We start from the raw sequence: 25,903 nt of genomic DNA on the forward strand, positions 1-25,903 counted from the left end.
ATTTGTTATTTAAATGTTACTGCTTTCACTAATTATGCCGAGTAAGGCTATCAAAATGTCCATGTGTTACCCCTGTGAAAAATCAGAACAGGGGCCTGGGTAGTAATAGATTTGAGTCCAATAGCTACATTTTAACTACAGCATATATGTTATGGAAAAATACTCAGTGTAGGTTTAAAAGTTTTCTAGTAACGAAGAATATTCTGCAACCAACAGCAAGTTAATGTAAAAGCAACTTGCTGGTACCTTGTTCTGAGCCCTTGTCTTGCTTAGCTTTATCAGCTGTTCTTTGACTAAGAGGCAAGTAAGGATCATCAGCTCTTAGTATGACTTTGCTTCTGTGTGAGCAAGACCTTTTTTTTTTTAAATCAAATTCTGTTGATAAAACAGTTTATTTTATGTGCAAGTAAAATAAACTTTTAAGTTTCTGTAAGAGCTCCTTGCATCTCTTGCTCTACTGCATGTTTTCCCAACGCTTTATGTTGTTGTGGGCCCTTTTGTCAACACTGAAGGATGATTTTAAAGAGCCAGAAATAACATACCAGAACAGTATTTTGTACTTGTTCCAGTGCTGAATAGACAGATAATACAACCTTCCCTCATCTGCTTAATAAATCATAGAAATAGTCTGGGCAAAAATATCCTATATTTAATCTGTGTCAATTCAGCCATGTGGGGGGAATTTGAATGGCTGGAAAGAGTAGGACAGAAATTTCTTCAACTGTTTTCACTTGTAAGGCCATCTGGTAGGAAACTATTCTAAGAGTGCTCACATGTTAGTTGTTTAGTGGTAGGGCACAGTAACTGAAGTTAGGGACATTTTGTTGTCTTGTTTGAGGTCTGTGGTTGGTGTTCCTTATGAAGAGAAAATATTTCTATGTCTGTCTGTTTCTTCTGGCCTCTCATATTACAGACATGCTTAAAGGACAGCCATCCTGTTCACTACACTTGTTACAGGCACTGACTCTTGTCTCCTCTGAGGCTTTATTTGTTAGAACTTTAGACCACAAGCATTCAAGATTTTTTGCTTCAGAGTTGTCAGTGACTCAGAAGCAGATAATAATTCTTTTCAAGGAATAAAATGGATATACTTAAGGAAGTATTCACAATTACGAGTTAAAGCCTGCTTATGCAGGAGCTCACTAAACATACTTTTAAGGTCTTCTGCTTACCAATAGAGGGCAGATTTCTCCTGCAGCAAGGTTCTGTGTTGGAAGAAGTATCTTAAACCTCTTTGGCCATTGTGGTGTTAACTGATTAATACTATGTATTTTCACGAAATTTTCCTTTCCTGTAATACTAAAGCCACAGTTAAACAATTTAACTAGGTTGTTGCACTTTTTACTGGACTTAGCTTAATTTCTGTTTTAGGAGCTGTATTTAAACACATTATGTCATATATTGCTATTGATTTTGGCATTTAAATACTTTCATGAAAACCAAGTACGCTTTCCAAAACACATTATTTTACCTTCCCACTTCTGTGAAAGTTTGGGATTGGCTCAAAACAAACAAAAAAACCCCCCCAAAACCACAAAGCCACCCTTCCCCCCCTCTCCCATTATTTTGTCCTAGTATCATGCTTCCCTAGGGAGCAAACAGTCCCATGATATGGATACTCTTAGTGTACATCCCAAGTGGCTGCTAGCACTGTAGCCAAAACTGCTTTGTTTGAGAATAGTTATAGGGGAAGAGGGTCTCTGCAAACCTGTGTTGTAGGATTTTGGGGTATTAAAACCTGCGGTGGATATGTTGAAGCTTTGTGGAACTTAACAGTGAATAACTGCACATGTAAAAAACTTATCTTCCTGCAGTCAAATGAATGTCATCATGAAGTTTGAACTTTGTTATCTCTGTGGCATTTCATCCATATAAAACTAGATTGTTAGTGCAAGAATAACAACTTTTCCATCTCTTTAAATTCCAGTTATCTAATATAATGTGTGTGTGTCACTCTTCTGACTTTCAACTTGAGAAACAGATTCTTCTATTTTAAAAGCATATATGTCTTCCAGTTTTACTTTCACCTTCACACCAAGCATAATTCTGGAAAACGGGATTTGTCTGTTTTGTTATTCTAATTTGGGAAGGTAGTTAATCATCTAACTTATTTGATGAGAGTAGCTACTCAGTTGCTCAGAGAAGAGTCAGACCCTCTTGTTTAAATGCCTCTTTTTGGGTACTGTGTTTCAGTGTGGGAATAGCTGACACTTTCATGGAACATGATAATGTTTGCTCATGAGGTGATGAGATTTGTTAACCAGTAGTTGAAATCAGTAAGAGTTTTTTAATGAAGACTTTTAACCCTCTTTGTTCTATGCAATTTTTTGTTCCTTTTCTGTGAAATTTTGAAGACTTATTTTTCCTGCCTGAAAATCATATTGTGTAATGCAATTTTGGTTTGAAATTTCAAAAAATTTCAGAGTTTCATGAAAGTCATGGATTCATGTTCAGATACCATAGCAGCATCTTTGGAAAATTTGACTTGGAACACGGGGGACTTGTGGGGCAGGATGAGGAAAGACACGAAACAATTGTAATGACATGCACAGAAATTAGGAAGCAGAACTTGTAATACAGCTCATCTAAGTCTATAGAAATGGAAAAAAGTTGAAGTGAAAACTTCAGATATTCAGCTTAACTCTTTTCACATTCAAACACACATTTACTTTTACCATGCACTCTCTCTTCCTTTTTGCCTTTCGGTATAACTAATTCTACTGGTCATAAAAGTCTGATGCTATAGTAGAGAAAGGATGCCTTTGCAAAGAGCTGCACACAGGACAAGTGGTAAATGCTTTATCTTTCTGTCTTATAATTAGAGTTGTGGAATATGGCTAGTACAGCCTGATATTTAACTAATCAGGCTAAGTACAGCTTTAATGGTTACAGCATTCTCTCAATTTTGACTTCATGTTTATGTTCATGTTTACCTGTAATTTTTTCAAACACTGATTCTAAATAGGGTATTTCTTGTGGCTAAATGCTCCCTTTATAGATGTGAAAGGCTGTCTGGTATACATGGCTTCCTTTATCTTCCAGAGATTCTTGAATATGAGATATAGGCTGTGATCTGAAAAGCTTTTGAGTTTTTCCCTTACTCTTTCTTAAAATATTCATTTTCCTTTCTTGCTGTAAAAATAATTAGTAATAAATATTTAAGTTCTCATGGCATTCTACTTTTTCTTCTCCTTTTAGTTCAAAAAGCACCGTTCTTCAAATGCATACACAAACAATTTTGCAAAGTCTGTGGTAAACCTTGTAGATGCTGTAAGTATCAATGTTTCTTCTGAAAACTATATCACTGATTTGTTAGTTCAGCACTGTATTTAAAAGGTTAACATTAGCAGTTACCAGGATAAAAAAACCTGAGCAGCTATAAAAATTACATTTTAAAACTAATTTCCACTTCCTCTGCAGAAGAATAGCCTGGGGTGAATTTATAGGAAACCACCAAATTATCCTTGGCATTTTTCTCAAAGCTTGCAACTGCCAGAATTTGCCCTTGGCAGCAAGATTTCAAACTTGAAGGAGCTTTCAGTATCTTTCACTGCCTAAGAATGAGATTTAATCAAGTTTAGATTTGTATAACAAATCTAACCACAAGTGGTTGAAGCCATGAGTATAGTTCACAAAAGATGCATATATATAGAGAGAGAGAGGGAGAAAAAGAAAGTGTGAATAAATTTCTCCTTATTAAATCTGTATTTATAGCTTAAAACCAAACAAAATCCCATTGTAGTACACTATAAGTGGGTGGCACTGACATGGATACCATACTTCTATCTGTGACTAAATTTAGAACAATTTCACATAAAGCATATAAACTAAAAGTAAGATTTGTGGTAAAATTTGATTTTTTTTTTTTTCTGATATACATGTAATGACACATTTCAGAGCCGTCTTTGTAGTGAAAACAGGATAGATTCTCTAGTAGTGGTGATTGCAAAGGCTAGCAAAATTCTGACTCTAAGTCCGCTTTCCATGTGATGTTATTGATACCAACAGAACTGCGTGATATGATTCAGTGCAAAACATTGTCAACAGTTTATTTAGTTTGGAGGAAGCAATACATTATTTGTTCTTAGTATCTTACATATGAGGATTATGTATCCTGTATGTGTATTGAAAATTTAGGTGAATATATTTATAATATATGAAATACTGGAAATGTTTTGGACTATTTTTGTGTAATGGTCTGAAAATGCCACTAGTCTGAAGAAAAGTTACTAGAGTAGATAAAAATACAAATAATTGAAATAACATTTCTGCAACTTATATTGGACATTCCTAAAGGATGACATCATTTTTTTTCTCATCTGATCATTAATTCTTGGTATTACTTCTGCATTTTTACTCTATCTTTCCTTTCTCTGACTATTCCTTCTGTTTTTCCATTTTTATTTGCTGTATGTGTGTATACAGAAACATTCAGCTTCTCTCCAGTTTAGAATTCAGTCACCTCATAGAGATCTTGCAAAATGACATCTTAATGGCCTTTTCTTTTAAACAAAGCATGAAAAGGAGCAGGAATTTCTGCCTTGTTATCCCCTTGTGAACAGGGAGTGGGCTATTATTTCTTACTGATATATTATTGGGAAAAGGACAGTGGCTTTCAGAGGCTTCCAGGTTCTCTGCCCCCTCCTCCATTCTTTCCTTCCTGTTGGCTTCAGGAAATAGAATTTTCCTCTCAGCAAATGCAAGTAAAGTCTTTATTGATCCACCCATATGTATCATAGAATGGTTTGGGTTGGAAGGGGCCTCAAAGATCGTCTAGTTCCAACCCCCTGCCATGGCCAGGGACACCCTCCAGTAGACCAGGTTGTGATTTCTAGGGTTTAATTTTATTGATTTTTCTCCTGTCATTAACCATTTTCTGCGTATGTCCTCAGCCTGTCCCCCTCAGATTTAAGCATATTAATATTCTTTTTTTCCTTCAAAGTTCTTGAATAAAATTGAGCTTAGCTGGTTGTTCTATCTTGCCCTTAGAAAAAAGGCAATACATATAAGCTGAGTATTGTACATTGACTTTTTTATAAGGATAATGCAGCCTTGATACGAAAGGCTGGCATGCTAGTCAGTACTAGTGTATTCAGTATAAATATCTATCATAACTGCAGGAGGATATTTGCAATTCATGTTGTGTATTGTAGGTATAATTTGGCAAAAAAATAAAACCATATGTTTAATATGGTGCCTCATGGAAGTGACAAATAACTTGCTTTTTGTGTATTTATGCATAAGGCAGCTGATGAATTAATTATCCAGTGCTTTTAGATCATAACTAAGTATGATCAGTAAGTGTTCTTCATGTCTCATGTAAGACTTTTGATGGGCAGGCTCTCTATTGCGGATAAGGAATGCATCTTTTGTTGATCTCCAAGTTCTGAATAACTTTAGTTAATAAAATTTGGCATTTTATGACACGAACCTAAAGGGAACAGCAGTTTTATTTCAGAATCAAGTATCACGCACAAAGTTAAAATGGATATTTCAAAGCTGTTTTGTAATTATTAGGGCCTGATTGCCATTTCCTTGTCTATTGCTACAGCGACATTAAAATTAATAGAAAAAATAATATTCTTACTTAATGCTACTCAAGTAAGGTGAGAATTAAGTGATCATACTATAAATGAAAATCAAGCATTATGTGAATTAAATTTTGGATATATTGGAGAACTGAAAAATTATTTAATTTTGACTTAAGAATTGACTTTGGCTGTTCTTTGTCTTTGAGATCTTTCTTGTCGTCTTCTATAAGATCACCCAGTGTACCTTTACATTTCTTTTTTTGCTGATTTTTGTACAGGTTTTCTGCAAAACTCAGTGGTGAAATTATTTGACATGAGAATCTTAAAAGGGAGTAGCTCAAAAAAAGAGCAGCAAGTGGTTTTTGTCCTCTAAAATTTAAGTTGATCAGAATATTAACTTTTAGGAAATCCAAGGCATTACCAGCTAACTGTTTCCCCATGTTTTCCTCCTCTTTTATCCCTCTTGTCCTTCCGCTTTACTCTTATTGGCTAATTGTGCATGTTTGACCCAGTGTTCTACTCCTGTGCCTGTCCTGTCTCTGCCCTCAGATATACAAGGAACAGTTGAACACCAGGGTGGTTCTTGTTGCTGTGGAAACTTGGACAGACAGAGATCGTATTAATATTCACCCTGACCCTCTGCAGATGCTTCATGATTTCTCCAAATATCGACAGCATTACATCAAACAGCATGCTGATGCTGTGCACCTGCTCTCGTATGTACCATTATACAATGGTTTAGGCTATTACAGTTTTTATATACTTTTTTTGTCTACTTCTTTTGTCTACCTGTCTCTTCTTGCTTACTTTTGCTTGGTAGTCACTACATCAATCAAAATCTGCCTTCCTTAGGAAGCTTACTCTATTTTTTTAACATGTTGGTCTATTTTTAATAGGTGTAGTATATACTATAGTCATGTTGATATCTATAATGACGTTTTAATGTCTTTGCAACCTAGAAAGTGTCACATATTTGAAGTGTCTTCTGATGAGCCCTTAAGGACATCTAGTTTTGCTAATCAGGTGTGTAACGTACTGCTTTCCCAGTAAAGAGCAGGAGAGGGCAGAGCTGACAGTATTATGTGTTGCCACAAGAGCATTCCAGTTACTACGTTCACACATGTAGCTGCAGTAATGATTTGTTAATGGAAGGTCTCCTCCTTTAGAGCAGTAATGGAGTGTTTTCTGAGACACAATGCATTTTGAGGGGAAATTCCACTTGCATCATTAGGCACAACATCAGCCTTGAGCAACAGTATTTTTTTAACCTCACGGCATTGTAAGTAAAGAGGAGGAAGCGTGTTCCCCTGCATGAAGATCTTAAGCCTTCTCCCAGCAGCATGACATACCATGAGGATGGAGTGACGAATGTCTTCCATGTGATTCTCCTATCATTCATCATCATTCATCCCCTGTTATATCTTCCTCTGCAGAATTTTCTCCAGCCTCTGTCATGGCTGTACTGCCTTAATACAGGCACAATGCTAATTGTGTTTTTCATAACATATGCAAAGTGATGATGATGTGCACTTTTAATTACTTTTATGCATGTATTGTGTCATTTGCTGAAGAGTTTGCTGGCAGGCAAACAGGCTGTTCTCAGTAATGCACAGTGAAAGGTACCAAATACAAACTGTAATACAGGAAATTCCATTTAAACATAGGGGAAAAACCTTTCACTGTGGAGGTGGTCAGATGCTGGAACAGGTTGCCCAGAGAGGCTGCAGAGTGTCCGTGCTTGGAGATACTCAATAGCCAATGGAACATGGCCCTGAGCAGTCTGCTCCAGCTGAGTGTCCTTGGAGCAAGGGCGTTGAACTCTACCATTTCCATAAGTGCCTCCCAACCTTGGCCTTTACTGCAGTTCTGTCTATTGTAAAGCATTTAGCTTTAAGCGTTTAGTATAGTTAAGCTGCAGTTTGAAAGCTGGCTGTCAGAATGTTCTGAAAAAAATAAATACATACCTGTCTGGAGTATCCTATCATTTAAAAAACAAAAGGGACGTGGATTCTGCTATTGTAAAAGGATTTAATTTTCAAAGATTAGGGTCATTTGCTATGCATGTCCAAGGCTGCGTAAATTTATTATTATGTCTATGAAGTTAAAATAGGTATAATTCATAATCATTTATAGACATTTTATAGAACAATTTATGTCTTCCAGATGACATAACTTAACTAAACTATTTGGGGCTTAGCTCCTCTTCAAAAAAAAAAAAAAAAAAAGGAAAAAAGGTAGTATTTAAATAAAATTAACATGTGGTATATCAGTTGTTCAGACACCCACCCCACCCCCACCCCCCCCCAGTGATTAACAATAAATGAAAGGAGGCAGGTTTAAAAAGCAGTATTAAATTACTTTCCCTTGAGTATGCTTCTCAGTCTTTTCATTTGAGTTGAAACTAGAACCTGAATTGGTCTGGATTAAGAGCATAATTAAAAAAATTCTCAACACTGATACATTTCAGTATAGAATTCCTTCCTGACAGATTATAAATTGGAATATATTGTTATCTTTTCAAAAGAAATGTTATCATTGTATTTTCTTAGGAATCTGGTACTCTAGCTTTCTCTGCCTGTTTTGTTTTTTGTTTTTTTTTTTTTTTTTTTTTTTTGTGGGTTGGGACTGATTCTGACTCTACAAGATAAAAATAGGTTGTATCTAATTGACTCTTTTGATGTTGGTGTTCTGTTTGTAAACTTGCAGTTGCTTTTGATGCTAGATGAGGATTAATGTGAGTGCAATGTATCATAGTACGTGTGAAAGTGAGATCTTTTAATAAGTTTTTGGTGCCCAATGTCAATGTGCTACATCTTCTTTATTTTTATTTCTTTGTAAGGAATGTGACATTTCATTACAAAAGGAGCAGCTTAAGTTACTTTGGAGGTGTTTGCTCTGTGACCAGAGGAGTAGGAGTGAATGAGGTAAATTTTTTTTTATGACTAAACAGAAATAAAATAGAAACTGTACACTATAACTTCAGCATTTGCATGTTTCAGTGTTCAGGGATTTAAAGAAAACTTACATAATAAAAACTTAGGATTCTCACAGCCAGCCTTCTTGTATTGTCATTAAACTACTGCTCACTGTCCTTTACATTTTAAAAAGCATTCCTCCCATCTGCCTTATTCTCTTAATAACATCTTAAACTGACTTGTAGTATATTTAACAGAAATTCAGACCCAAAAAACTAAGACAGAAGTATTTGAAATATAGCACTGGACATCCTTTTGGGTCTTCTCGCTGTAAGAGGCTTGATCTTATGAGGTGCTGATGATGTGTAATTCTTACTGATTTTTTTTTTAAACATAAAACTAGAAAAATTTGGTCCCTCTGTGGTGGTGGTGGTGATGATTATTAATTTTCATCAGTGTAGTGTTAAATCAATAATGAAAATCTCCTCTTTTAACATGGGTTAATCATACTATGCAAAACTATTTTTTTTATATATATATATCTCAACCAGATTCCTTTCTGAAGGTTAACCAGCAGACAGGGATTCCCTCAGGTTAAGAGAAAAAATCTTTTTCTGTTATGTACTTCATTGTGTTTATTTTCCTTATATGCAATTGTTACTGGCTGTACAGAATTACTGAAGTAGTAGGTATGTGGTAAGCCAGAATGGGCCAGTGTAGTGTTCATTTCAATAACTTTATGTTTTGTTTTCTTTTTTGTTTTTAATTGCACTCCTCTTGAAATGCAGTACGGCCTCCCTTTGGCCATGGCACAGGAACTAGCACAAAGTCTTGCTCAGAACCTTGGAATACAGTGGGAGCCAGCTGCCAGGAAACCGAGTATGTACATGGACATGGAGTCTTCTTTTGTCCTCCTTAGCTAAATACATAAATCCTTCCTTTGTAGTATTTGAAACAAATACCAAACTTGCTGTAACTGTAGAACAAGAATTGGTGCTTTTGGAAATATGTGCACCAAAAGTTGTAACCAAAATAAGAGCCACTAGTTTAGCACTCGTTTTGCCGTGACCTCAGTGATGTCCTGTGTCAGGAGGTTGGATTCATAACCAACATTCAAATGCATAATGGTAAAACCACCATTAATTTAATTCAGAACTCCTTACATATTATAATGATATCTGTAATTCCGATAGAACTATCATTAAATTATTAAAATACCGCAATACCCGATTTGTAATTGAAGAAATAGTAAGAACCTGCAACCTAGTTCAGGGTGACATTTGCTCAACTTGTTATCTTGCTGCTTCACAGCCAGAAGATTAGACCGACGTGGCCTTAACACATGTAGAGTGTAGGTACAAAAGTGGCTGCAAAAGCCCTTTTTGAGGCTAAAGAAAACTGTTGGGTTTTTCCATTCACATTTTGTAAGCAATTTGGCTACTTTCTCTCTTTGATTCTTCTTTAAAAATGTGAATGATAATGCTGACTTTACCTTAGAATCACTTCAGAAATCTGTGAATTACTAAACAATGTGGAAAAGTTTAGGGAATGTCATTATGTAAAGCATCACTTTTGAATTGTGTAAACTTGGAAATCGCTAAAATATTTTCTATATTGTTGGGTTTTGATTACAGGTAAAACAGTCTTCATATAATTTGGAAATCAGTATCTTTTTTAACTAAGATGGGGTTTTTAAAATTATAGCTTAGTTTTCTTGTTTGGATATCCTTTATAGAGAAAGATTAATGAAAGACCTGAATAGAGCAGAAATAACTATATCAATAATCTGTGAATATTTTCTGTGGAAAACCAGTATGGATTTGCTGTAGTGACTAGAATACAGAACGCTTCTTGAAAATATTACTACTTTGGTAGATAATTTTTATAAGTAGTTTATAACTTCTGTTTTACAACCATAAGATGTTTATAATTTTTTTTATTTTTTAATTTATTTTATGAATTTGGTCACTGTGGACTTACATGCTATAGCTGTAAGTAAACTGTAAATCCATTTTCACTCAACTACTTCTTCTAATGAATATTTGATTGGATGATTCACATATTACTATTGGCTGATTCACATATTACTATTAATAATTCTATGCTAAAAGGCCTGTCTAGTAACAATTCTCCTTCAAGGTGTTCTGTATGCATTTTAGGAAGGTGGAAATGTGAACATTTTTAATCATCAGTATCATGTGTACTGCATGTACCCTTGTGCCGCCTGTTTTGAGAGCAGGTAGGGAGGAACATTGCCAGCTGTTTTTAGCTTTCTATATTGCCTGAAACTTTGTGTTGAGTCTAAGAACATGAACATATGGTAATTTGAAAGTACCACCTTTATATTAAGTATATTAGTATCTCTTCAAGTGGGCTGGTTTCTTTTTTAGGGTAGAATCTGTACAGCCAAGCAACCATCTAATCTTTGCATAATTAGTCAAGGTCCATTTTTATAGTAAGTACTTTATTGTAAGCATGTTTATAACTGCTTTCCTTTTCTGTTGTATTTTGGTCTTGTCTGAGAAGAGTGTGACTGCACTGAATCCTGGGGTGGTTGCATCATGGAGGAAACGGGGTATGTCATAACTATCAGTAATTGAGGGCTCTGGAATGAGTTCATAGTTTACATTATGACATAAATATTTATGTAATGTGTTTTGTCCATGTGTTTTAGTACTAATAAATGAAAAACTAGAAGCAGTTGGAACAACCGAAACATACAGATCAATGATTTCTATTTTCAGCAATTCATTCCCTTTGCTATTCACATTTTAGGAAGTTATTCATAAATCTGATATTTTGAATGCTTTGCTATACTTACAATGATTGAAAATTAAAGAATGTATATTTTTCATTAAATAAATCCAGGTATACTTTTTACATGCAGCTGAAAAAGTGTTATAATACCATTTTGATAAATGATATTTTTCTTATTCTCCTAAATTTTAATTTTTTTCCCCAGTTGCTTCAAAATTCTTATTTTGAGTGAACAGATATCTCTGCTTCTGTTCAGCGAATAAAAGTTGAAACCTGAAGCTTTCAGCAAGTGCTCTCAATCTTTAGCTAAATGGGTCAGTGAAGTCTGAGGGGGAAGCACATCTATATGGGAGGAAACTAGGTTTCATTGCCCTCTACCCTCACACACTGCCAAAGATTCTTTTCTCTATACTGTAAGCAATTGATTAGAAAAGGATAGCATCTGAAACATAGGGGTTTGAGTCTTATAAATCACTTCCTGTCAGAATTCTTGCTCACTGTGGAAGCTTGATTGCAAACATCATGGAGAAAATTAGTTATAAATAAGACAGAAGGAGGTTAGTTTCTTCATATAGTATTTGGAAATTGGTTCTTCAGTCGAAGTGCAGCTTTCCTGTAGGCTTGTAATTGCCAGCCACTGTATGAATGCAACAGAAAATTATTCAGTAAGTTTGCTTCTGGAATCCGAAGTAAGGCATTGATCAGAATAGATACTTGCTTCCTCATCAAAGCATCAGTCTTGGATGGAAACATTAGTACAAGAGGTTGTGCAACAAACCTCTTCTGTAGATAAAGTAACAGTAAAAATATGCCAGGAGCAGATGATTGTCACCCAGAAGCTGAAAAATAGCTGACTAATGAAATGAGTGAATAATTAGCTGCAGTGTAAAGCCTTTTCACGTAACTCCATCAGTGCCAGAAGACATTTTTTATATCTAGAATAATTCAATTGGGAAATGTCAGCTCGGGAGCAGTGAGCTGCTAGGAAAGGAATGGAGAACCTCCTTATGGCATGGTTATCCCCATCTTTAATAGTGCGAATAGTTCTTGTTCCCAGATCTCAAAACATGGCTCATAAAAATATCAGACAGTTTCTGTGCGAGAAATGACTAATAAAGTATGCTTTCATCAGGCTGGGGAAAAGATGGAGATGAGGAAATATGAGAGAGTTCTTACACTGTTTCTTCCAGTGTAAGAACTAGGGAGACATGAAATGAGACTAGCAAATAGGTGACAGAAAAAACGGGATGAAATTGTTCTTTTACCAGTCTGTAATTAAGCTATGAAATGTCTTGCTATAGCATCTTCTAGATGCTAAAAGATTTGGGGCAAATTCATGGGAGAAAATACAATGAAGATTATTAAATAAGACAAAACAAGGCTTCCTGAGAAAGTAATTGAGCTGAAAATTGTTGGAAGTTGGATAAATATTCTGCAAGTAATAGTACAGTGCTCTGTTCTCTACTCTTCCTTGGGCATATTCTCACAGCCAAAATCAGAGCTGGGATTTGGGTAAAGTGGATTTTTTGTCTGACCCTATACAGCTGTTCTTACAGCTGCAGTTACTTTTATTTTTAAAATTAACCAGGATCAGATTGAACAGTTTTAAAACCCTGGCATGAAATCAGGTATCTGGGATCTAATCCATCTTTTAAGCTGAAACTGCAGGGAAAACAAACCCAAGAGAACACTGGATTATGCATGCAATCGAGAGGGTCCGTAGCAGCTATTATGATAATGTGGTTTCACATTATTAAGAATATTGGAGGACTACAGCTTCATATACTATAGATCGATATAATAGAAATATAAAAATGCAAAATGTTTAAAAACTTTTTCTTTTGTTCTGATTTTTATTGTTTGAGAATAAGACTGAGCTGACAAACTGTTGTACACAGTGGTTGTAAGAAACTGGGATTTACAGTATTAAAAAAAGTTGTGACTCCTCCACCCCCTTTCAGTAACTGTTGGTGTTTCAAGGCATTTACTCAGCTAATTTTTTGCTATTTTAGGGTATACCATTCCAGGAAATTCTCCAAATGCAGCATTGCAGAATACAAAGAATTTTTACTTCGTGGGGGAGGTGCCTGTCTTTTCAACAGGCCAACAAAGGTAATAAATACATTGGTAGTCAGCACCTCTGCTAAACATTGTAATGAAAATGTAATAATTTCACTAACACCCATCTGTTCTCAAATTTATTCAAATGTCTGTGTGGGTATTTTCTCGAGGCTGCTTGTAATTAGCTGGCTGTTCATTCTCATAACATTTTAAAATAATCTTAAAAGGAATGCAACTTGTTTTCCATCAATTCTTCATGCTCAAATAATGACAAATATTGCAGTTGATTTTTCACAGCTAGATACATCTCCATTCAGCATAAATGCACTTCTTAAACTGGAAGTAGTGCAGAATAAATCCAGAAGTGAGGTCGTAGTGCCTGCTCCACATACATACATTCAATTCTTGGACTTTTTTCTGAGGTTGTTGAGAAGAATGCAGATTACCACACTAGGAATTGGAAATCAGCAGCTTGCTTCATATGGACAGTAGCGGCTTGTGGTTGTTCTCAAAGTTAACTTCATTTCATAGAATCATAGAATCTTTAAGGTTGGAAAAGACCTCTAGGATCATCAAGTCCAACCATCAACCCAACACCACCATGTCTACTACACCATGTCCCGAAGTGCCATGTCTACATGCTTGTTGAACAGCTCCAGGGACGGTGACTCCACCACCTCTCTGGGGAGCCTGTTCCAATGTCTGACCACCCTTTCATTGAAGAAATTTTTCCTAATATCCAACCTAAACCTCCCCTGGAGCAATTTGAGGCTGTTTCCTCTTGTCCTATCACTTCTTGCTTGGGAGAAGAGACCAACACCCACCTGGCTACAGACTCCTTTCAGGTAGTTGTAGAGAGTGATAAGGTCTCCCCTCAGCCTCCTCTTCTCCAGACTAAACAACCCCAGTTCCCTCAGCCGCTCCTCATAAGACTTGTGCTCCAGACCCTTCACCAGCTTTGCCCTTCTCTGGACACGCTGCAGCACCTCAATGTCTTTCTTGTAGTGAGGGGTCCAAAGCTGAACACAGTACTTGAGGTGTGGCCTCACCAGAGCCAAGTACATGGGGATGACCACTTCCCTACTCCTGCTGGCCACACTATTCCTGATGCAAGCCAGGATGCTGTTGGCCACCTTGGCCACCTGAGTGCACTGCCAGCTCATGTTCAGATGCAAACTCTGTAATTTATAACTGTTTCCTTGTACCATCCATTGCTTTTTTTGCCTAAAATCTTACCAAGGTTATATTTTTTTCTAAGGCAATATTAGCATGACATCCTTCTAAAGCTGAGTAGTATAAAAATATTCCATTTGGCTGTTTTTGCAAAGTAAGATCAATCCAAAGTATTAATATTCTATTTAATCATGGTGTCAAACTTGCCGTCCTTGTAGAATTTAATACCACATGAGACTATTAGGCTGTTCTGTTTACTGTGCTCTATCTTTGGTAGGCCACCACCTTGCACAATTAACCAAAAAAAATTTGCTTTGTTAGAATGTTTTTTAATCTTTTCCCAGGGTAGTAATCTTTGCTTGTAGAAAAGCATGTAAGAATTCATACAGAAAAGAGTAAGTAGGGAGAAAGAAAAACACAGCTTCATTTTTTTGATGATGGTTTTCTAGCAAGGTAATGTGAATGAATTGTCAAATTGACTGTATAAAGAATAAAAATCTGATTTACTTTGTGAAAATGCTACCAGGAGAATGGTTGAACTGTCTTTATTTGTTTTCTGTGTCAGTGTTTCACAACTTTGAAGTTAAAGTACTTTGGGGGGGGAAATCATACAATGTTTTGAATCCTATTATTTGGCGGTTGGAAGGTAAGGTAGAAAATGATGTGTTTAATCTTTAGGTGATATTTAATATATTGTAGATGCTATTGATTACCTATGTGGTTTATGCAACGAAAGTAAAATGTTTTCTTTCTTTTTGATTAGGCATTATGATTCCTTCCCCCCACCTCCAAAGTACTGAAAAAGAATTCCATCCAAGTTTATAAATAATTTGTATTATATTCTGTTATGTTTCATATCTTGATGATCCTTAACAGCTGTACTGCCACTAAGCTCATACAGAAAGAATGTGTTTACTCACATCTTTCACCCTCATCTAGCTGTAGATTTATCTGTTCTCATTTTAACTTGTTAACTTTTAACTTCTCATTTCAACCATGTTTTAGTGATGAATGTGTTTCTGTTGCTGTTATCCCAGTTAAATTTGGAGATTCTTGGTATTCTTATAGCATTTAAAAGCAGAATTATTATATCAAAAAAAGACAAGGTTTTTGCAAAATTATTTTTGTGACAAGACTGAAAAATATCTTAAGTCACCTTTAATCAAAATTATGATATGTGAAACCAGTATAGAATCTATATAATCCCGAAGCGTAGAATTTACCTGTATTGTATATATCTGGTCCTAGGAGTAACTGTTTAGCACTATCTATATGTGGTTGTGTCACTCTAACTTACTAATAATGTATGTAGAACTTCCTTTTGGCAGTGCTTCTTAATGTTTATTATTTCCATGCACAAACATGTTACATTGGAACTGTTAGACAGTAGCTAATTCCATGAGCAAGTATGGGTACCTGAGTAGATCCCAGAGATTATATTGCTGACTGGTTTGTTGAAGGAATTGTCAGAGAAACGGGAGTCCATAGAATTGGAATGAAGTTCAGATGTTTTCCCCTTCAGTATTATTTTATTGTCTATCTGTTTATCATAACTTTCTGAATCAGTATTCTCCTAACAGAGGGCTAGCAATCAAGTGATTTAGCTGTACATCTTTCATGTCTGAATAACTCTGACTAGCAGCGCTTGAAAAACGTGCTGCCTTCACCATCGCAGTAGCAAGGCATATATACTCTCTGTGAGAGCGTGTTTCTGTAGCATTGTAGAAATGGGCTATGTGTGACAGAAAAGTAATCTGATACTAGTTTTATTCTTACTTTGAGGTTTGGGTTTTTTTGTTTGTTTGCTTTCAGCTCTTTGAAACCACTGAGTGTGGAAATGGATATGTAGAAGCAGGAGAAGAATGTGATTGTGGTTTCCGAATGGCAAGTAGAGTTATATATTACTCCACAAGTCTTTCTTACAAAACATATTAAGATAAATTATGTGATTGGTAAGGGAAATGAATTTGTTTTGCTCATTGTTAGGGAGCAATGTAATTAAAGGAGTGTTCTAAAATATTTTTTCAAGTGTGAATGAGTGCAAAGACAGTGAGAGTCCTCAGAACAGTCTTCCTGTTATACTAATGACAAGATGTGGCTGTTTCCCAGCAATTTCTGAATGGCACTGCAGAAGTGCTTACCCCTTTGCTTTTCCTGGATAGCGTGCCTGGAGCGATACACTCCTTATCTGTGCTGTGGAGATAGGTGCCTGTGTCTGGAGAAAATAAGTAAACTGTTGTTTCCTTCTCTATTGTTGAAATATTCCAATAAAGTTTTTGCAAAAATTTGTCCTGTGGATTTGAGTGCTAGTTCTAGTATTTATATATAATTGTACCCATAATTAGTTTCCTTGATCTTTTTTTTTCTCCATTGAATGCAATTTGAGTGTGCATTTGGCACAGGCTATTCCACACCTGTAAAGAGGCTTCAGAAGGTGTGAATCCCCTTGTTGCTATAGAATATATGTCACTGTTTTCCCTTTACTGTAGTATTTGAGTATTGCAAAGGATTCTTCTAGCTGATAATTTCAAGTCATCAGTGTGGAACTGAATCTTTTGTCTGCTGGTACATAATAGTTTGTTGGCAACATTGTGAAGAAAAAACATTTAAAATGCAAAACTAAAAATGTCACTTAATATTGTCTAATGTAGCTTAATATTTTCTTCAGGAATGCTATGCAGACTGTTGTAAGAAGTGCTCTCTTTCTAATGGAGCTCATTGTAGTGATGGACCCTGCTGTAATACATCATGTCTTGTGAGTGTTGCTGCAGTGTATCTATTGTTCTTTGCAGTTGTCTGTGGAAGTCATGTGCCGCCTATTATAGTTCAAAGTTTGTTTTCTGTAGAATGAAAAGGAACAGCTTATGTAGAGTAAGACTGTTATTCCAGACAATAATGTGGTTAGTGCTCCAAATATAAAGGGAGTAGATTGCATTGGATATGTATTCATGTAAAAATGCCTTTTATTTGCATTTATATATCAGATATGAAAAAATGCTAAATTTTTTAAAGTATTATATAATTCAGTTTAGCCTTTAAAAGATCAAGTAACTGAAATATTTTTCAACACTTTGAGATAACTACTGAGACTATGGTGTTCCATTATTAGCCAAGCAAAAAATGACAAATATGTGTGAGTATAGTGTTTACAGAGTATTAAAATGAGGAGTAATTCCAATTTTGCTTTTACATAATCTTAGTCCTGAACTGTATTCTTAATTTTCTAGTTTTTCCCACGAGGCTATGACTGTCGATATGCAGTGAATGAATGTGATATTGCAGAGTTCTGCACTGGAGATTCTGGCCAGGTATGTATGCAGACGCTTTCTCTGCTTACACTATTAATGTTTGTTTGCATTCATTTTATAACAATTTAAGAGGAAAAACCAGATTAACAAACTGCACTCTCACATACCCACAAATAACTGTGCGGGTTATTTTTTAGTCCTAACAAAATTTTTTAAACATAAGAATAAACTCTCATAAGCTAAAAAAATAAATGAATTAATCTAAGTGGACTTGAAATATGACTTATGTATGTTTGTTTGTTTTTTTTTAAAACTCGTGGAGTTTTGTGTATCTGTATAGTATTTGTCTGATGTCATCTACTCTTTGCCTAGCCTGTAGCATCGGTACTAAGAATATACTGCAAATGTGAATGGATTCAAAGGAAATAACAGTAAGGTTTTATGAAATAAAATGGTTTAAAATATAAATGTAGACAATTACAACTAATTGAGTATAGAATCATAGAATCGTTTTGGTTGGAAAAGATTCTTGAGATCATTGAGTCCAACCGTTACCTAGTACTGCCAAGTCCACCACTAAACCATGTCCCTAAGCACCACATCTACACGTCTTTTAAATACCTCCAAGGATGGTGACTCAATCACTTCCCTGGGCAGCCTGTTCCAATGATTGACAACGCTTTCAGTGAAGAAATTTTTCCTAACATCTAATCTAAATCTCCTATGGCGCAACTTGAGGCCATTTCCTCTTGTCCTATCGCTTGTCACTTGGGAGAAGAGACTGACAACCACCTGGCTACAACCTCCTTTCAGGTAGTTGTAGAGAGCGATAGGGTTTCCTTTCAGCCTCTTTTTTTCTAGCCTAAACAACCCTACTTCCCTCAGCTGCTCCTCATAAGACTTGTATAAAGTGTTATGATTTTTAAGAGCGTGCACATGTATGATAATTTTAAAAGTCGTGGCTCATGCATTTTTCTTGAAAACATTTGGCTAATACTCAAAAGCGCAGGAATAAATAGCAACCAAAAGGTTGCGTTAACTTGAGTTCTTCTAAATATTCAACATTCTGTACATCTTCCATTTTCACAGCAACTTTGAGGTTTTAGGTGATATACGCTCCTTTTCAATACCGAGTATTTAGCTTCAAGGTTATGTAAGAACTTCACATCTCTGCTGCAGTCATCTACTACATCAAGTTCTTAGCTTTGAAGAAAAAAGATTCAGGATAGATCACATGTCTCTCTCTGGGCATTGGCTGTAATTATAGATGCCAATACATTAATTGTAACCTCTTTTTATATTATCATGTGAGACATCCACGCTTACAGATATGTAGCTATTGCTGAAATTTTATTGTAAATCTTTTATTCTGTAGATGGAGCATTCTTAATGGGAGGGAGAAGGGCTTTCTTAAGCTAGAAAGGCTGCCTTCAAAGTATTGACTAGTATAGTACATTGCAGCAGCATACCCTTTCCAAATCTTCACAGGTCCCTTTTTGATGAGGAAAAGCTTTGAGAATGGTCTGTTCCTAGCTTTAGTAATCAGAGGTTTCTGGACCTAATGACTTGTTCATACCAAAAAAGTTTCCAATGCCAAGAAAACATGACAACTAACATCACAAAAAATCACAGCTCTGTAAGCAATGGACTGGTAGGCTACAACTAGGTGCTTGCTTGTTTTCTTAGTGGAACTGAAATGAATGCGGAAGCAATGTTGCAAGCATGGCCCCAGTATTAGTTACCAAATACCCTGTTACTGAACTCGTTTGGTTTGCTTTTTATTTTGCCTCACCTCCTTAATTTCTACTTGGAATACGCAGAAAGTTAGAAGCAAAACTTGTATTTCATGGCTCAAGATACTCATTTTTTTCATTTGTATTTGTAGCTATAAAGAGTCCTGCACTAATTATGCTGTCTATACCCTTTATATGTTTTGCAATTGTGTTTTAAAACCAGGAAAATTCAATAGGTGATCTTTTGATGTATTATTACGCTATGCATTGTAAAAAAAAAAAAAAAAAAAAAAGTCTTAATTTTTTTCAGTGTCCACCAAATCTTCATAAACAAGATGGGTATGCTTGTGATTCTAATCAGGTATGCAATGTTTTAAAATCTCTGCACACCAGCAAATAGAAATCAACCAAATTTTCATATTTTTTTTAATCCTGTTTTCTCTATTTCTTCATAAATTTTGTCTTTTGGACATCAATGTTGCTTGTGCTTTATGCACTCTGTATAGTAAAAATTTCTAGTTTGAGTAAAATGTGCTTGGCATCTTTACAATTTACATGTAGATATTTTATTATACTCCATGTTAATATGTTCTTTATAACTATTTAAATGAGAAGTATGAAGCAGCTGCTGAAATGCCAGTACGTGTTAGACACCAGCTGACTGAGAATCTAGGCCTACATGTGTACTCCATCTATCCAAATCCATGAAAACTGTTATACATCCCAATATGTGTGTGAAGAATCAAAATGAGACATTTGTTGGGTGAGGGGAAGGAAATGAAATAATGTTCCATTCTCATTGCTAACATGTTGTGTTTTGTTTAGGGTCGTTGCTATAATGGTGAATGCAAGACAAGAGATAATCAGTGCAAATATATCTGGGGATCTAGTAGGTTGACTCTACTTTAACTGTATTTTATTTCTGGTTCATTCTTGCCTTTGTTTTGTATTTTTAGTATTTTTTTATTCTTTGTTCTTCCACTGTAAGTTAAAGTTTTCTGGTCAGTAGAGTAGGCTGCAGTGAGAAACTATGGCTGGATTGGCAAGTGAAATTTCGAGTTGTATGCTTATTTGGGAGTGATGACAGTGAGATTGTTCTGACGTGATGTGGTTGCAGGCATAGGTTGGGCAGAAAATGCTAGACTCTGATGGAATTAGGTGCTAAAACACACAGAATATTAGCAACTTTTACTCTTACTGGGGGGAAAAAATTGGTTTGAAGACTTTTTTTTTTTTTTTTGCATAGTTCAAAACAGATGCATTTGGGTTTTTTAATGACAGTTGTCAGTTCCATTATCTCAGCAGTGGTTCATGCTAAAGCTGCTCCACCTTGCCTCTTTTTGCTATATCATCCTATAGTCAGGAAAATTAGTGCATCAGTGTGAATTTAAATATACGTAGTATGAATTTAAGCCCAGAGGTGTTATGTAAAATAGAATTGCAGTTGCAATGGATTTTGCTTGCAGCTGAGAGGGGTTAAATGCTCTGTGTAATGACTTAGAGCCAGTTCAGCAGAGCAGAACTATCAGAATGTCCTATACTCTGGCACTTAATGTTTTCTTCTGCATTTTGTCTAATCATAACTGCTACTGCTGATACTGCCACTTCGAAGCCAAAGAATCATTCCGTTTTAGGGAAGATAGGAAGGGAGGAATATAGTTTTACCATTTATTGTTTGTGTTGTACAATAGAAAAGAAGTTATATAAGTGTAAAATTTGATAGACACATTTTCTTTATCTTCTGATGCCTTTTTGAGCTTCATGTTGCCACTTCACATTTATTGATAATATTAAAGGCAACAGATGTTTTTGTTAACTAATTTCTTTGTATCTTACTTATATTTTAAAATATTTGGTTTGTCTTCTGTACAAGTGATTTTACTGAAACTATTCTGTCTTATTTACCTTTAATATTTTATCTTCCTCTGTATAATTGTTGTGCTTTTTTTAATTGATTTTTAGAAAAAAACAAATGGGCTTGTTCATAAATAATTGTGGTTTTAAACATTTTATTCAAGTTTTGTACTCCTAAAAAGCAGTAGAAACTACACTCTCAATGTTCAACGTTTTATTTTTTAGGAGTTCACAGAGAAATCAACAAATGTTGAGTTAATGTCAGAGCATATACTTATGGTATATGTCACATATAAAATCTTTGATCTCCTGAAACACAGATCAGGAATAATTACAGTGAAAACAACTTGATTAAATCCATGTACAACTGTTATGAAGTGAACAAAATTAGACTACAGATAAATTCAAATGCAGAAGACAATACAGACACTGTGGAGATTGCTTTTTTTAAAAAGTTCAGAGTAAATTTTGAACATTGAGCATCACTTTAGAAAAGCTATCTATAGGTATTGCAGTTTAGCATGCTAGCTTCCCATGGTAGTCACTGGAAAATACCATCTCTGTATATATACGTGTGGTTAGATTTATATTTTGTATTAAAAAAATACAGATAACTGCTGCAATAAATTATGCAGGTTTTCAAAGTGCTCATGTTGCCAGTGCATTCCTTTTTCCTTTCTTCATCAACAGAGTCTTCAGGATCTGACAAATTTTGTTATGAAAAGCTTAATACAGAAGGCACAAAAAAAGGAAACTGTGGAAAGGATGGAGACCGATGGATTCAGTGTAGCAAACAGTAAGTTCAACTTGGTAGAGGTGATTTGTATTTTAAATAGATTAATACTGCTTTAATATTGCTGAAACAGACATGAAAAAGTAGACAGTTTGTTTTGCATTATTTTGAATCTTCTTTCCCTCACAAGGTTTGCATCTTGAAAAAGTTCCATTGCTCATTCTGACAAAATCCATGGGTGACTCAGCAGTACACTTGCAAAGAATTCCAAATTTTCAGAAAAATGTACTGTGACTTTAATTCTTTCAGAGGAGCTGGGGGGACAAGGCAGCAAAAAGTCACAAGTTCATAATATACAAACACCTCAGACTTGGTAGGGATAAATTAGGCTGCAAATACACGCACTATTTTCGCTTGCTCTGGGATTAATACCAGATCATGCTATTTCAAGTTTGTTCCAACCTTTATTTTGACCAGAGGGGACCATTAAACATTTTGATACTATAGAGAAAATGGCCAATTCATTTGCATGTGATCATTACTAGATGGATATTTGATTAAATTTACTTTTCAAGTTAATGATCATTAGTGGATAGACTTAAATTTCTCCTGATGTACTTAGTGTTTTGTAATTTTTAAGTATGCATGTAAAAATTTCGGTCTCGGAATGGTGTTTTCCTTCTTTGACTATTTGATGTTTTTCAAGTGGCATTATTGTTTTTTGTTTTGGATTACATGATTCACATTTCAGATAGGATCATAAGGAAAGGAGTTGTTTAATGGATTTTTATTTTTTATTTACATGAGAATAGTGTTGTTCTGATATGTATATTAAAAACCTCATTTGTATAAAAGCTTTTCTTGGTCAGTAGAGAGATGCAGAAAAATGGTCTAGCTGAAGGGCCATTTAAATTTTTTGCAATTTTAACAAATACAATTTCCAGCATTCATCCAGCTGCTTCTGTGACTTAGGACAATTCAAGTAGGAGATGGAAATTTTAAGCTGATATCCTTCTGTTGAAGATTGCACATATAACATCAAATAAAGCAGACTCTTTACCAAAATTCAGGCACACATACTGCATGCTGAATGATGGTTCTGTTGTCCTGCAAGGGAAATAAAATTAAATTAAAAATTCAAACTTCACATTAACATATGGTGTCCAAGCTGCTAGAGAGAGGGAAATGTAGTTTAGCCTGATATGACAAAGCTCTGTGCAACTTGGCTCCTCTTAATTGTACTGTATTGTACTTAGAGCACAGATAATTTTTTTTGTGTGTTCATGTGAACACTCACATTCACTGGTGCATTAGAATGAATGATTACTTGTTTCTGCCTCTTGTCATTTATATCAAATAACATTTTATTTCCAGACTTGTACTCTGGAAGTCTAACATGTGGCTTATAGTAATATATTATTTAATGTCAGCAGCAGCATCGCCAGTCTTTCTTTTTTGTAAGTTTATATTCCAGTAACTTTTTGATTTATGTTTTCATTTTACAGTGATGTTTTCTGTGGCTTTTTGCTCTGTACTAATCTTACTAAAGCTCCACGAGTTGGTCAAGTTCAAGGAGAAATTATCCCAAATTCTTTTTACCATCAAGGACGAATAGTGGACTGCAGGTAAAAGATAATGCAGTGTTCCAACATGATTTTCCCTCTGTCAAACCTAATTGAATTAAGATAAACATAAATGTACAATTGTATGATTTTTAAGTAATTAATATCTTAGAGCAAAATCATTATTCCGAGTGGTATTTATTTTGATTTTAAAAAAACCCAAACAAACACAAAACCCCCCTAATATTCCACATTTAGAGAGTGAAATGTGGGTTATCCTGATTACTCTGTCTGATCTCTCCAGTAGCAGAATTTACAGTCAGACTTTAACGCTCAGCATTATATTTTTCAGTGTGGGAGGGAAGTCTGTAATTGCCAAAGACCCATATATTAAACAAAGTTTTTGAGCATTATAGCCTCAGATAAATAGCTGTAGGGAAGTGAAGGCTGAGATGGAGGAAACTGAAGAATTGTGGCAAGGTAAGATGTTAAGCTACAGTTCAGTTAAAGGGCAGGTAAATGGGTTTTAGTCTACTGTGCACAATACCACATTTGTATTTTAAAGACATTGGCAACACTGCTGTCATGCTAAGAATTTTGTCTTACATAGTTCGATCTTGGTTGAGTAATGATTATTAACTCTTCTATTATTCCACTAGTATTTTTATTTAAATGTCATCACATGGGAAGTTAGGTTTTTGTCATTTTTCTAGCAATAGTATTACACAACATTTGAAAAAAAGAAAAAAAAGCACAGCCCATCTAAGACTACTGAAAAACCCCCAAAGCCTAAGGTGCTCTTTTTGAGTATTTAAGTCATTATCTAGACTTCTTTCTAGTCTGACAACTGCAACATCTTGTGAATGCTGTGGACAGACAGAAAAACTTTGTAATTTTGTTCAATCTGTCTGTATGCTTGAATGAGAGAAAGATATGAGGCTTTTAGTATCTACACTAACATGTTTAATATTTTCAAAAGACTCCAGTCATAATACTAATAGTATCTTAAAACTTATTTTTCCTAGTGGTGCTCATGTTCTTTTAGATGATGATACAGATTTAGGTTATGTGGAGGATGGAGCTCCATGTGGACCTCACATGATGTGTCTGGACAAAAAGTGCCTGCCAATTCAATCCTTGAACATAAGCAGCTGTCCCATTGGTTCTAATGGAAAAGTCTGTTCTGGTCATGGGGTGAGTCTGTACTGGGAGTTAGCAGCTAGGCTTCTCCAGCTATCTCTGCTCTTAATGTACCCTGGGGAGTCCTCTACCTGAAAGCGTTCCTAACACCTGTTGATCTGAAAACACAAATGTTACATTCAGGGGAAGACTGCCATTCTGTGAAGCATAAATAAAATTTTTAGAAAGCAAAGTTGTCAAATTAGTTCTGCAATTATATCCAAAGTGGTGGTTTTGTTACTAGGAAGAAAGAGGTTTGACATCAGTTATTGTAAAGATTTCTGTAATGTACTACCCATGTTTCAAGCTACTTGCCATCTTCAGTTAAACTTTTTTCCTGCATACTAACACTTTTATAAAGTTGATCCTGTGCTCATGGATTTATACCTCATGACTTAATTAAAATTCTAAACTGTTGGACCTCAACAGAGATGATGTATTCTTCTTGAACAGATGCAAAGTGTATCATTTTGCATTCAGGCACATGATATTCTGTTATTCTACCCATAAGTCCATTTGTCTAAGATGTTAGGTATGTTCTGATTAACAGATTCACTGTTCCATGTTTTAACTCTAATACTGACAAAACCTTTCCACTGTGGGATTCAGTGGACAGATACTTGCCTAAGGGGCTAGACTTTATACAAGATTTTTTTTTTCCTTATGTGTAATGAAAGATGAATTTGAGTGCTTCAAAGAAGAGGGTTAGGTTCAAAATCAAGAGGAAAAATTTTAATATTGGAAAGTAAAGGATCTAGGAGACCTACAAATCATCTTGGTACTTTTGGATAGTGGCATGAGTGGTGGGAGAACTATGTTATCTTTTTTGTTTTGCTTTGAATTGGAATAATTCATAACTTTAAAAGAATACTTTAGTTGATCAAACCTGCCATAAGATGTATTTATCTTCAGCTTCCTAGATAACATTCTTTAGTGAATGCTTTAAGAAGCAGAGTGAGATAAAAGTTGAATTAAAATAATCACATGTGCTACTTACTTGTAATCATTAGTGTATAGGTTATTTTCTGGGGTTTTTGACATTATGTTCCAGTGTCCAAAAGATGTTATTAGCTGATGCCTAATGACTGACTTCACTTGTAGTCCCATAATCAAAACTTCATTCTTTGGTTTATGTCTATTTCTTATGTCACGCTTTT

The 25,903-nt window shown here is 35.2% G+C and overlaps 2 protein-coding genes across 13 annotated transcripts in view; one reads left to right on the forward strand and one right to left on the reverse strand.

Annotated features, from left to right (window-relative positions):
• The window catches only part of ADAM23 (ADAM metallopeptidase domain 23), a 77,605-nt gene that overhangs the window by 31,762 nt on the left and 19,940 nt on the right, over window positions 1-25,903 (forward strand). For all 11 annotated transcript variants that reach the window (XR_008577568.1, XM_054829381.1, XM_054829380.1 and 8 more), the window contains exons 10-23: window positions 3,199-3,270; window positions 6,081-6,247; window positions 8,371-8,455; window positions 9,235-9,325; window positions 10,973-11,021; window positions 13,216-13,315; window positions 16,250-16,321; window positions 17,106-17,192; window positions 17,665-17,745; window positions 19,729-19,779; window positions 20,244-20,307; window positions 21,963-22,068; window positions 23,511-23,630; window positions 24,593-24,761. Coding sequence is in view for 10 of the 11 variants with exons in the window: in XM_054829381.1 (XP_054685356.1) it covers window positions 3,199-3,270; window positions 6,081-6,247; window positions 8,371-8,455; window positions 9,235-9,325; window positions 10,973-11,021; window positions 13,216-13,315; window positions 16,250-16,321; window positions 17,106-17,192; window positions 17,665-17,745; window positions 19,729-19,779; window positions 20,244-20,307; window positions 21,963-22,068; window positions 23,511-23,630; window positions 24,593-24,761 (1,314 nt within the window). In the remaining variant the exon portion in view is untranslated. The remainder of the gene's footprint in view (window positions 1-3,198; window positions 3,271-6,080; window positions 6,248-8,370; window positions 8,456-9,234; window positions 9,326-10,972; window positions 11,022-13,215; window positions 13,316-16,249; window positions 16,322-17,105; window positions 17,193-17,664; window positions 17,746-19,728; window positions 19,780-20,243; window positions 20,308-21,962; window positions 22,069-23,510; window positions 23,631-24,592; window positions 24,762-25,903) is intronic.
• Window positions 22,081-25,903, reverse strand: part of DYTN (dystrotelin) — a 67,261-nt gene continuing 63,438 nt past the window's right edge. For both annotated transcript variants that reach the window (XM_054829389.1, XM_054829388.1), the window contains one exon: window positions 22,081-23,112. The gene's annotated coding sequence lies outside the window, so the exon portion shown is untranslated. The remainder of the gene's footprint in view (window positions 23,113-25,903) is intronic.

Source organism: Grus americana, chromosome 6 (genome assembly GCF_028858705.1).
Source record: "Grus americana isolate bGruAme1 chromosome 6, bGruAme1.mat, whole genome shotgun sequence".
Lineage (NCBI taxonomy): Eukaryota > Metazoa > Chordata > Aves > Gruiformes > Gruidae > Grus > Grus americana.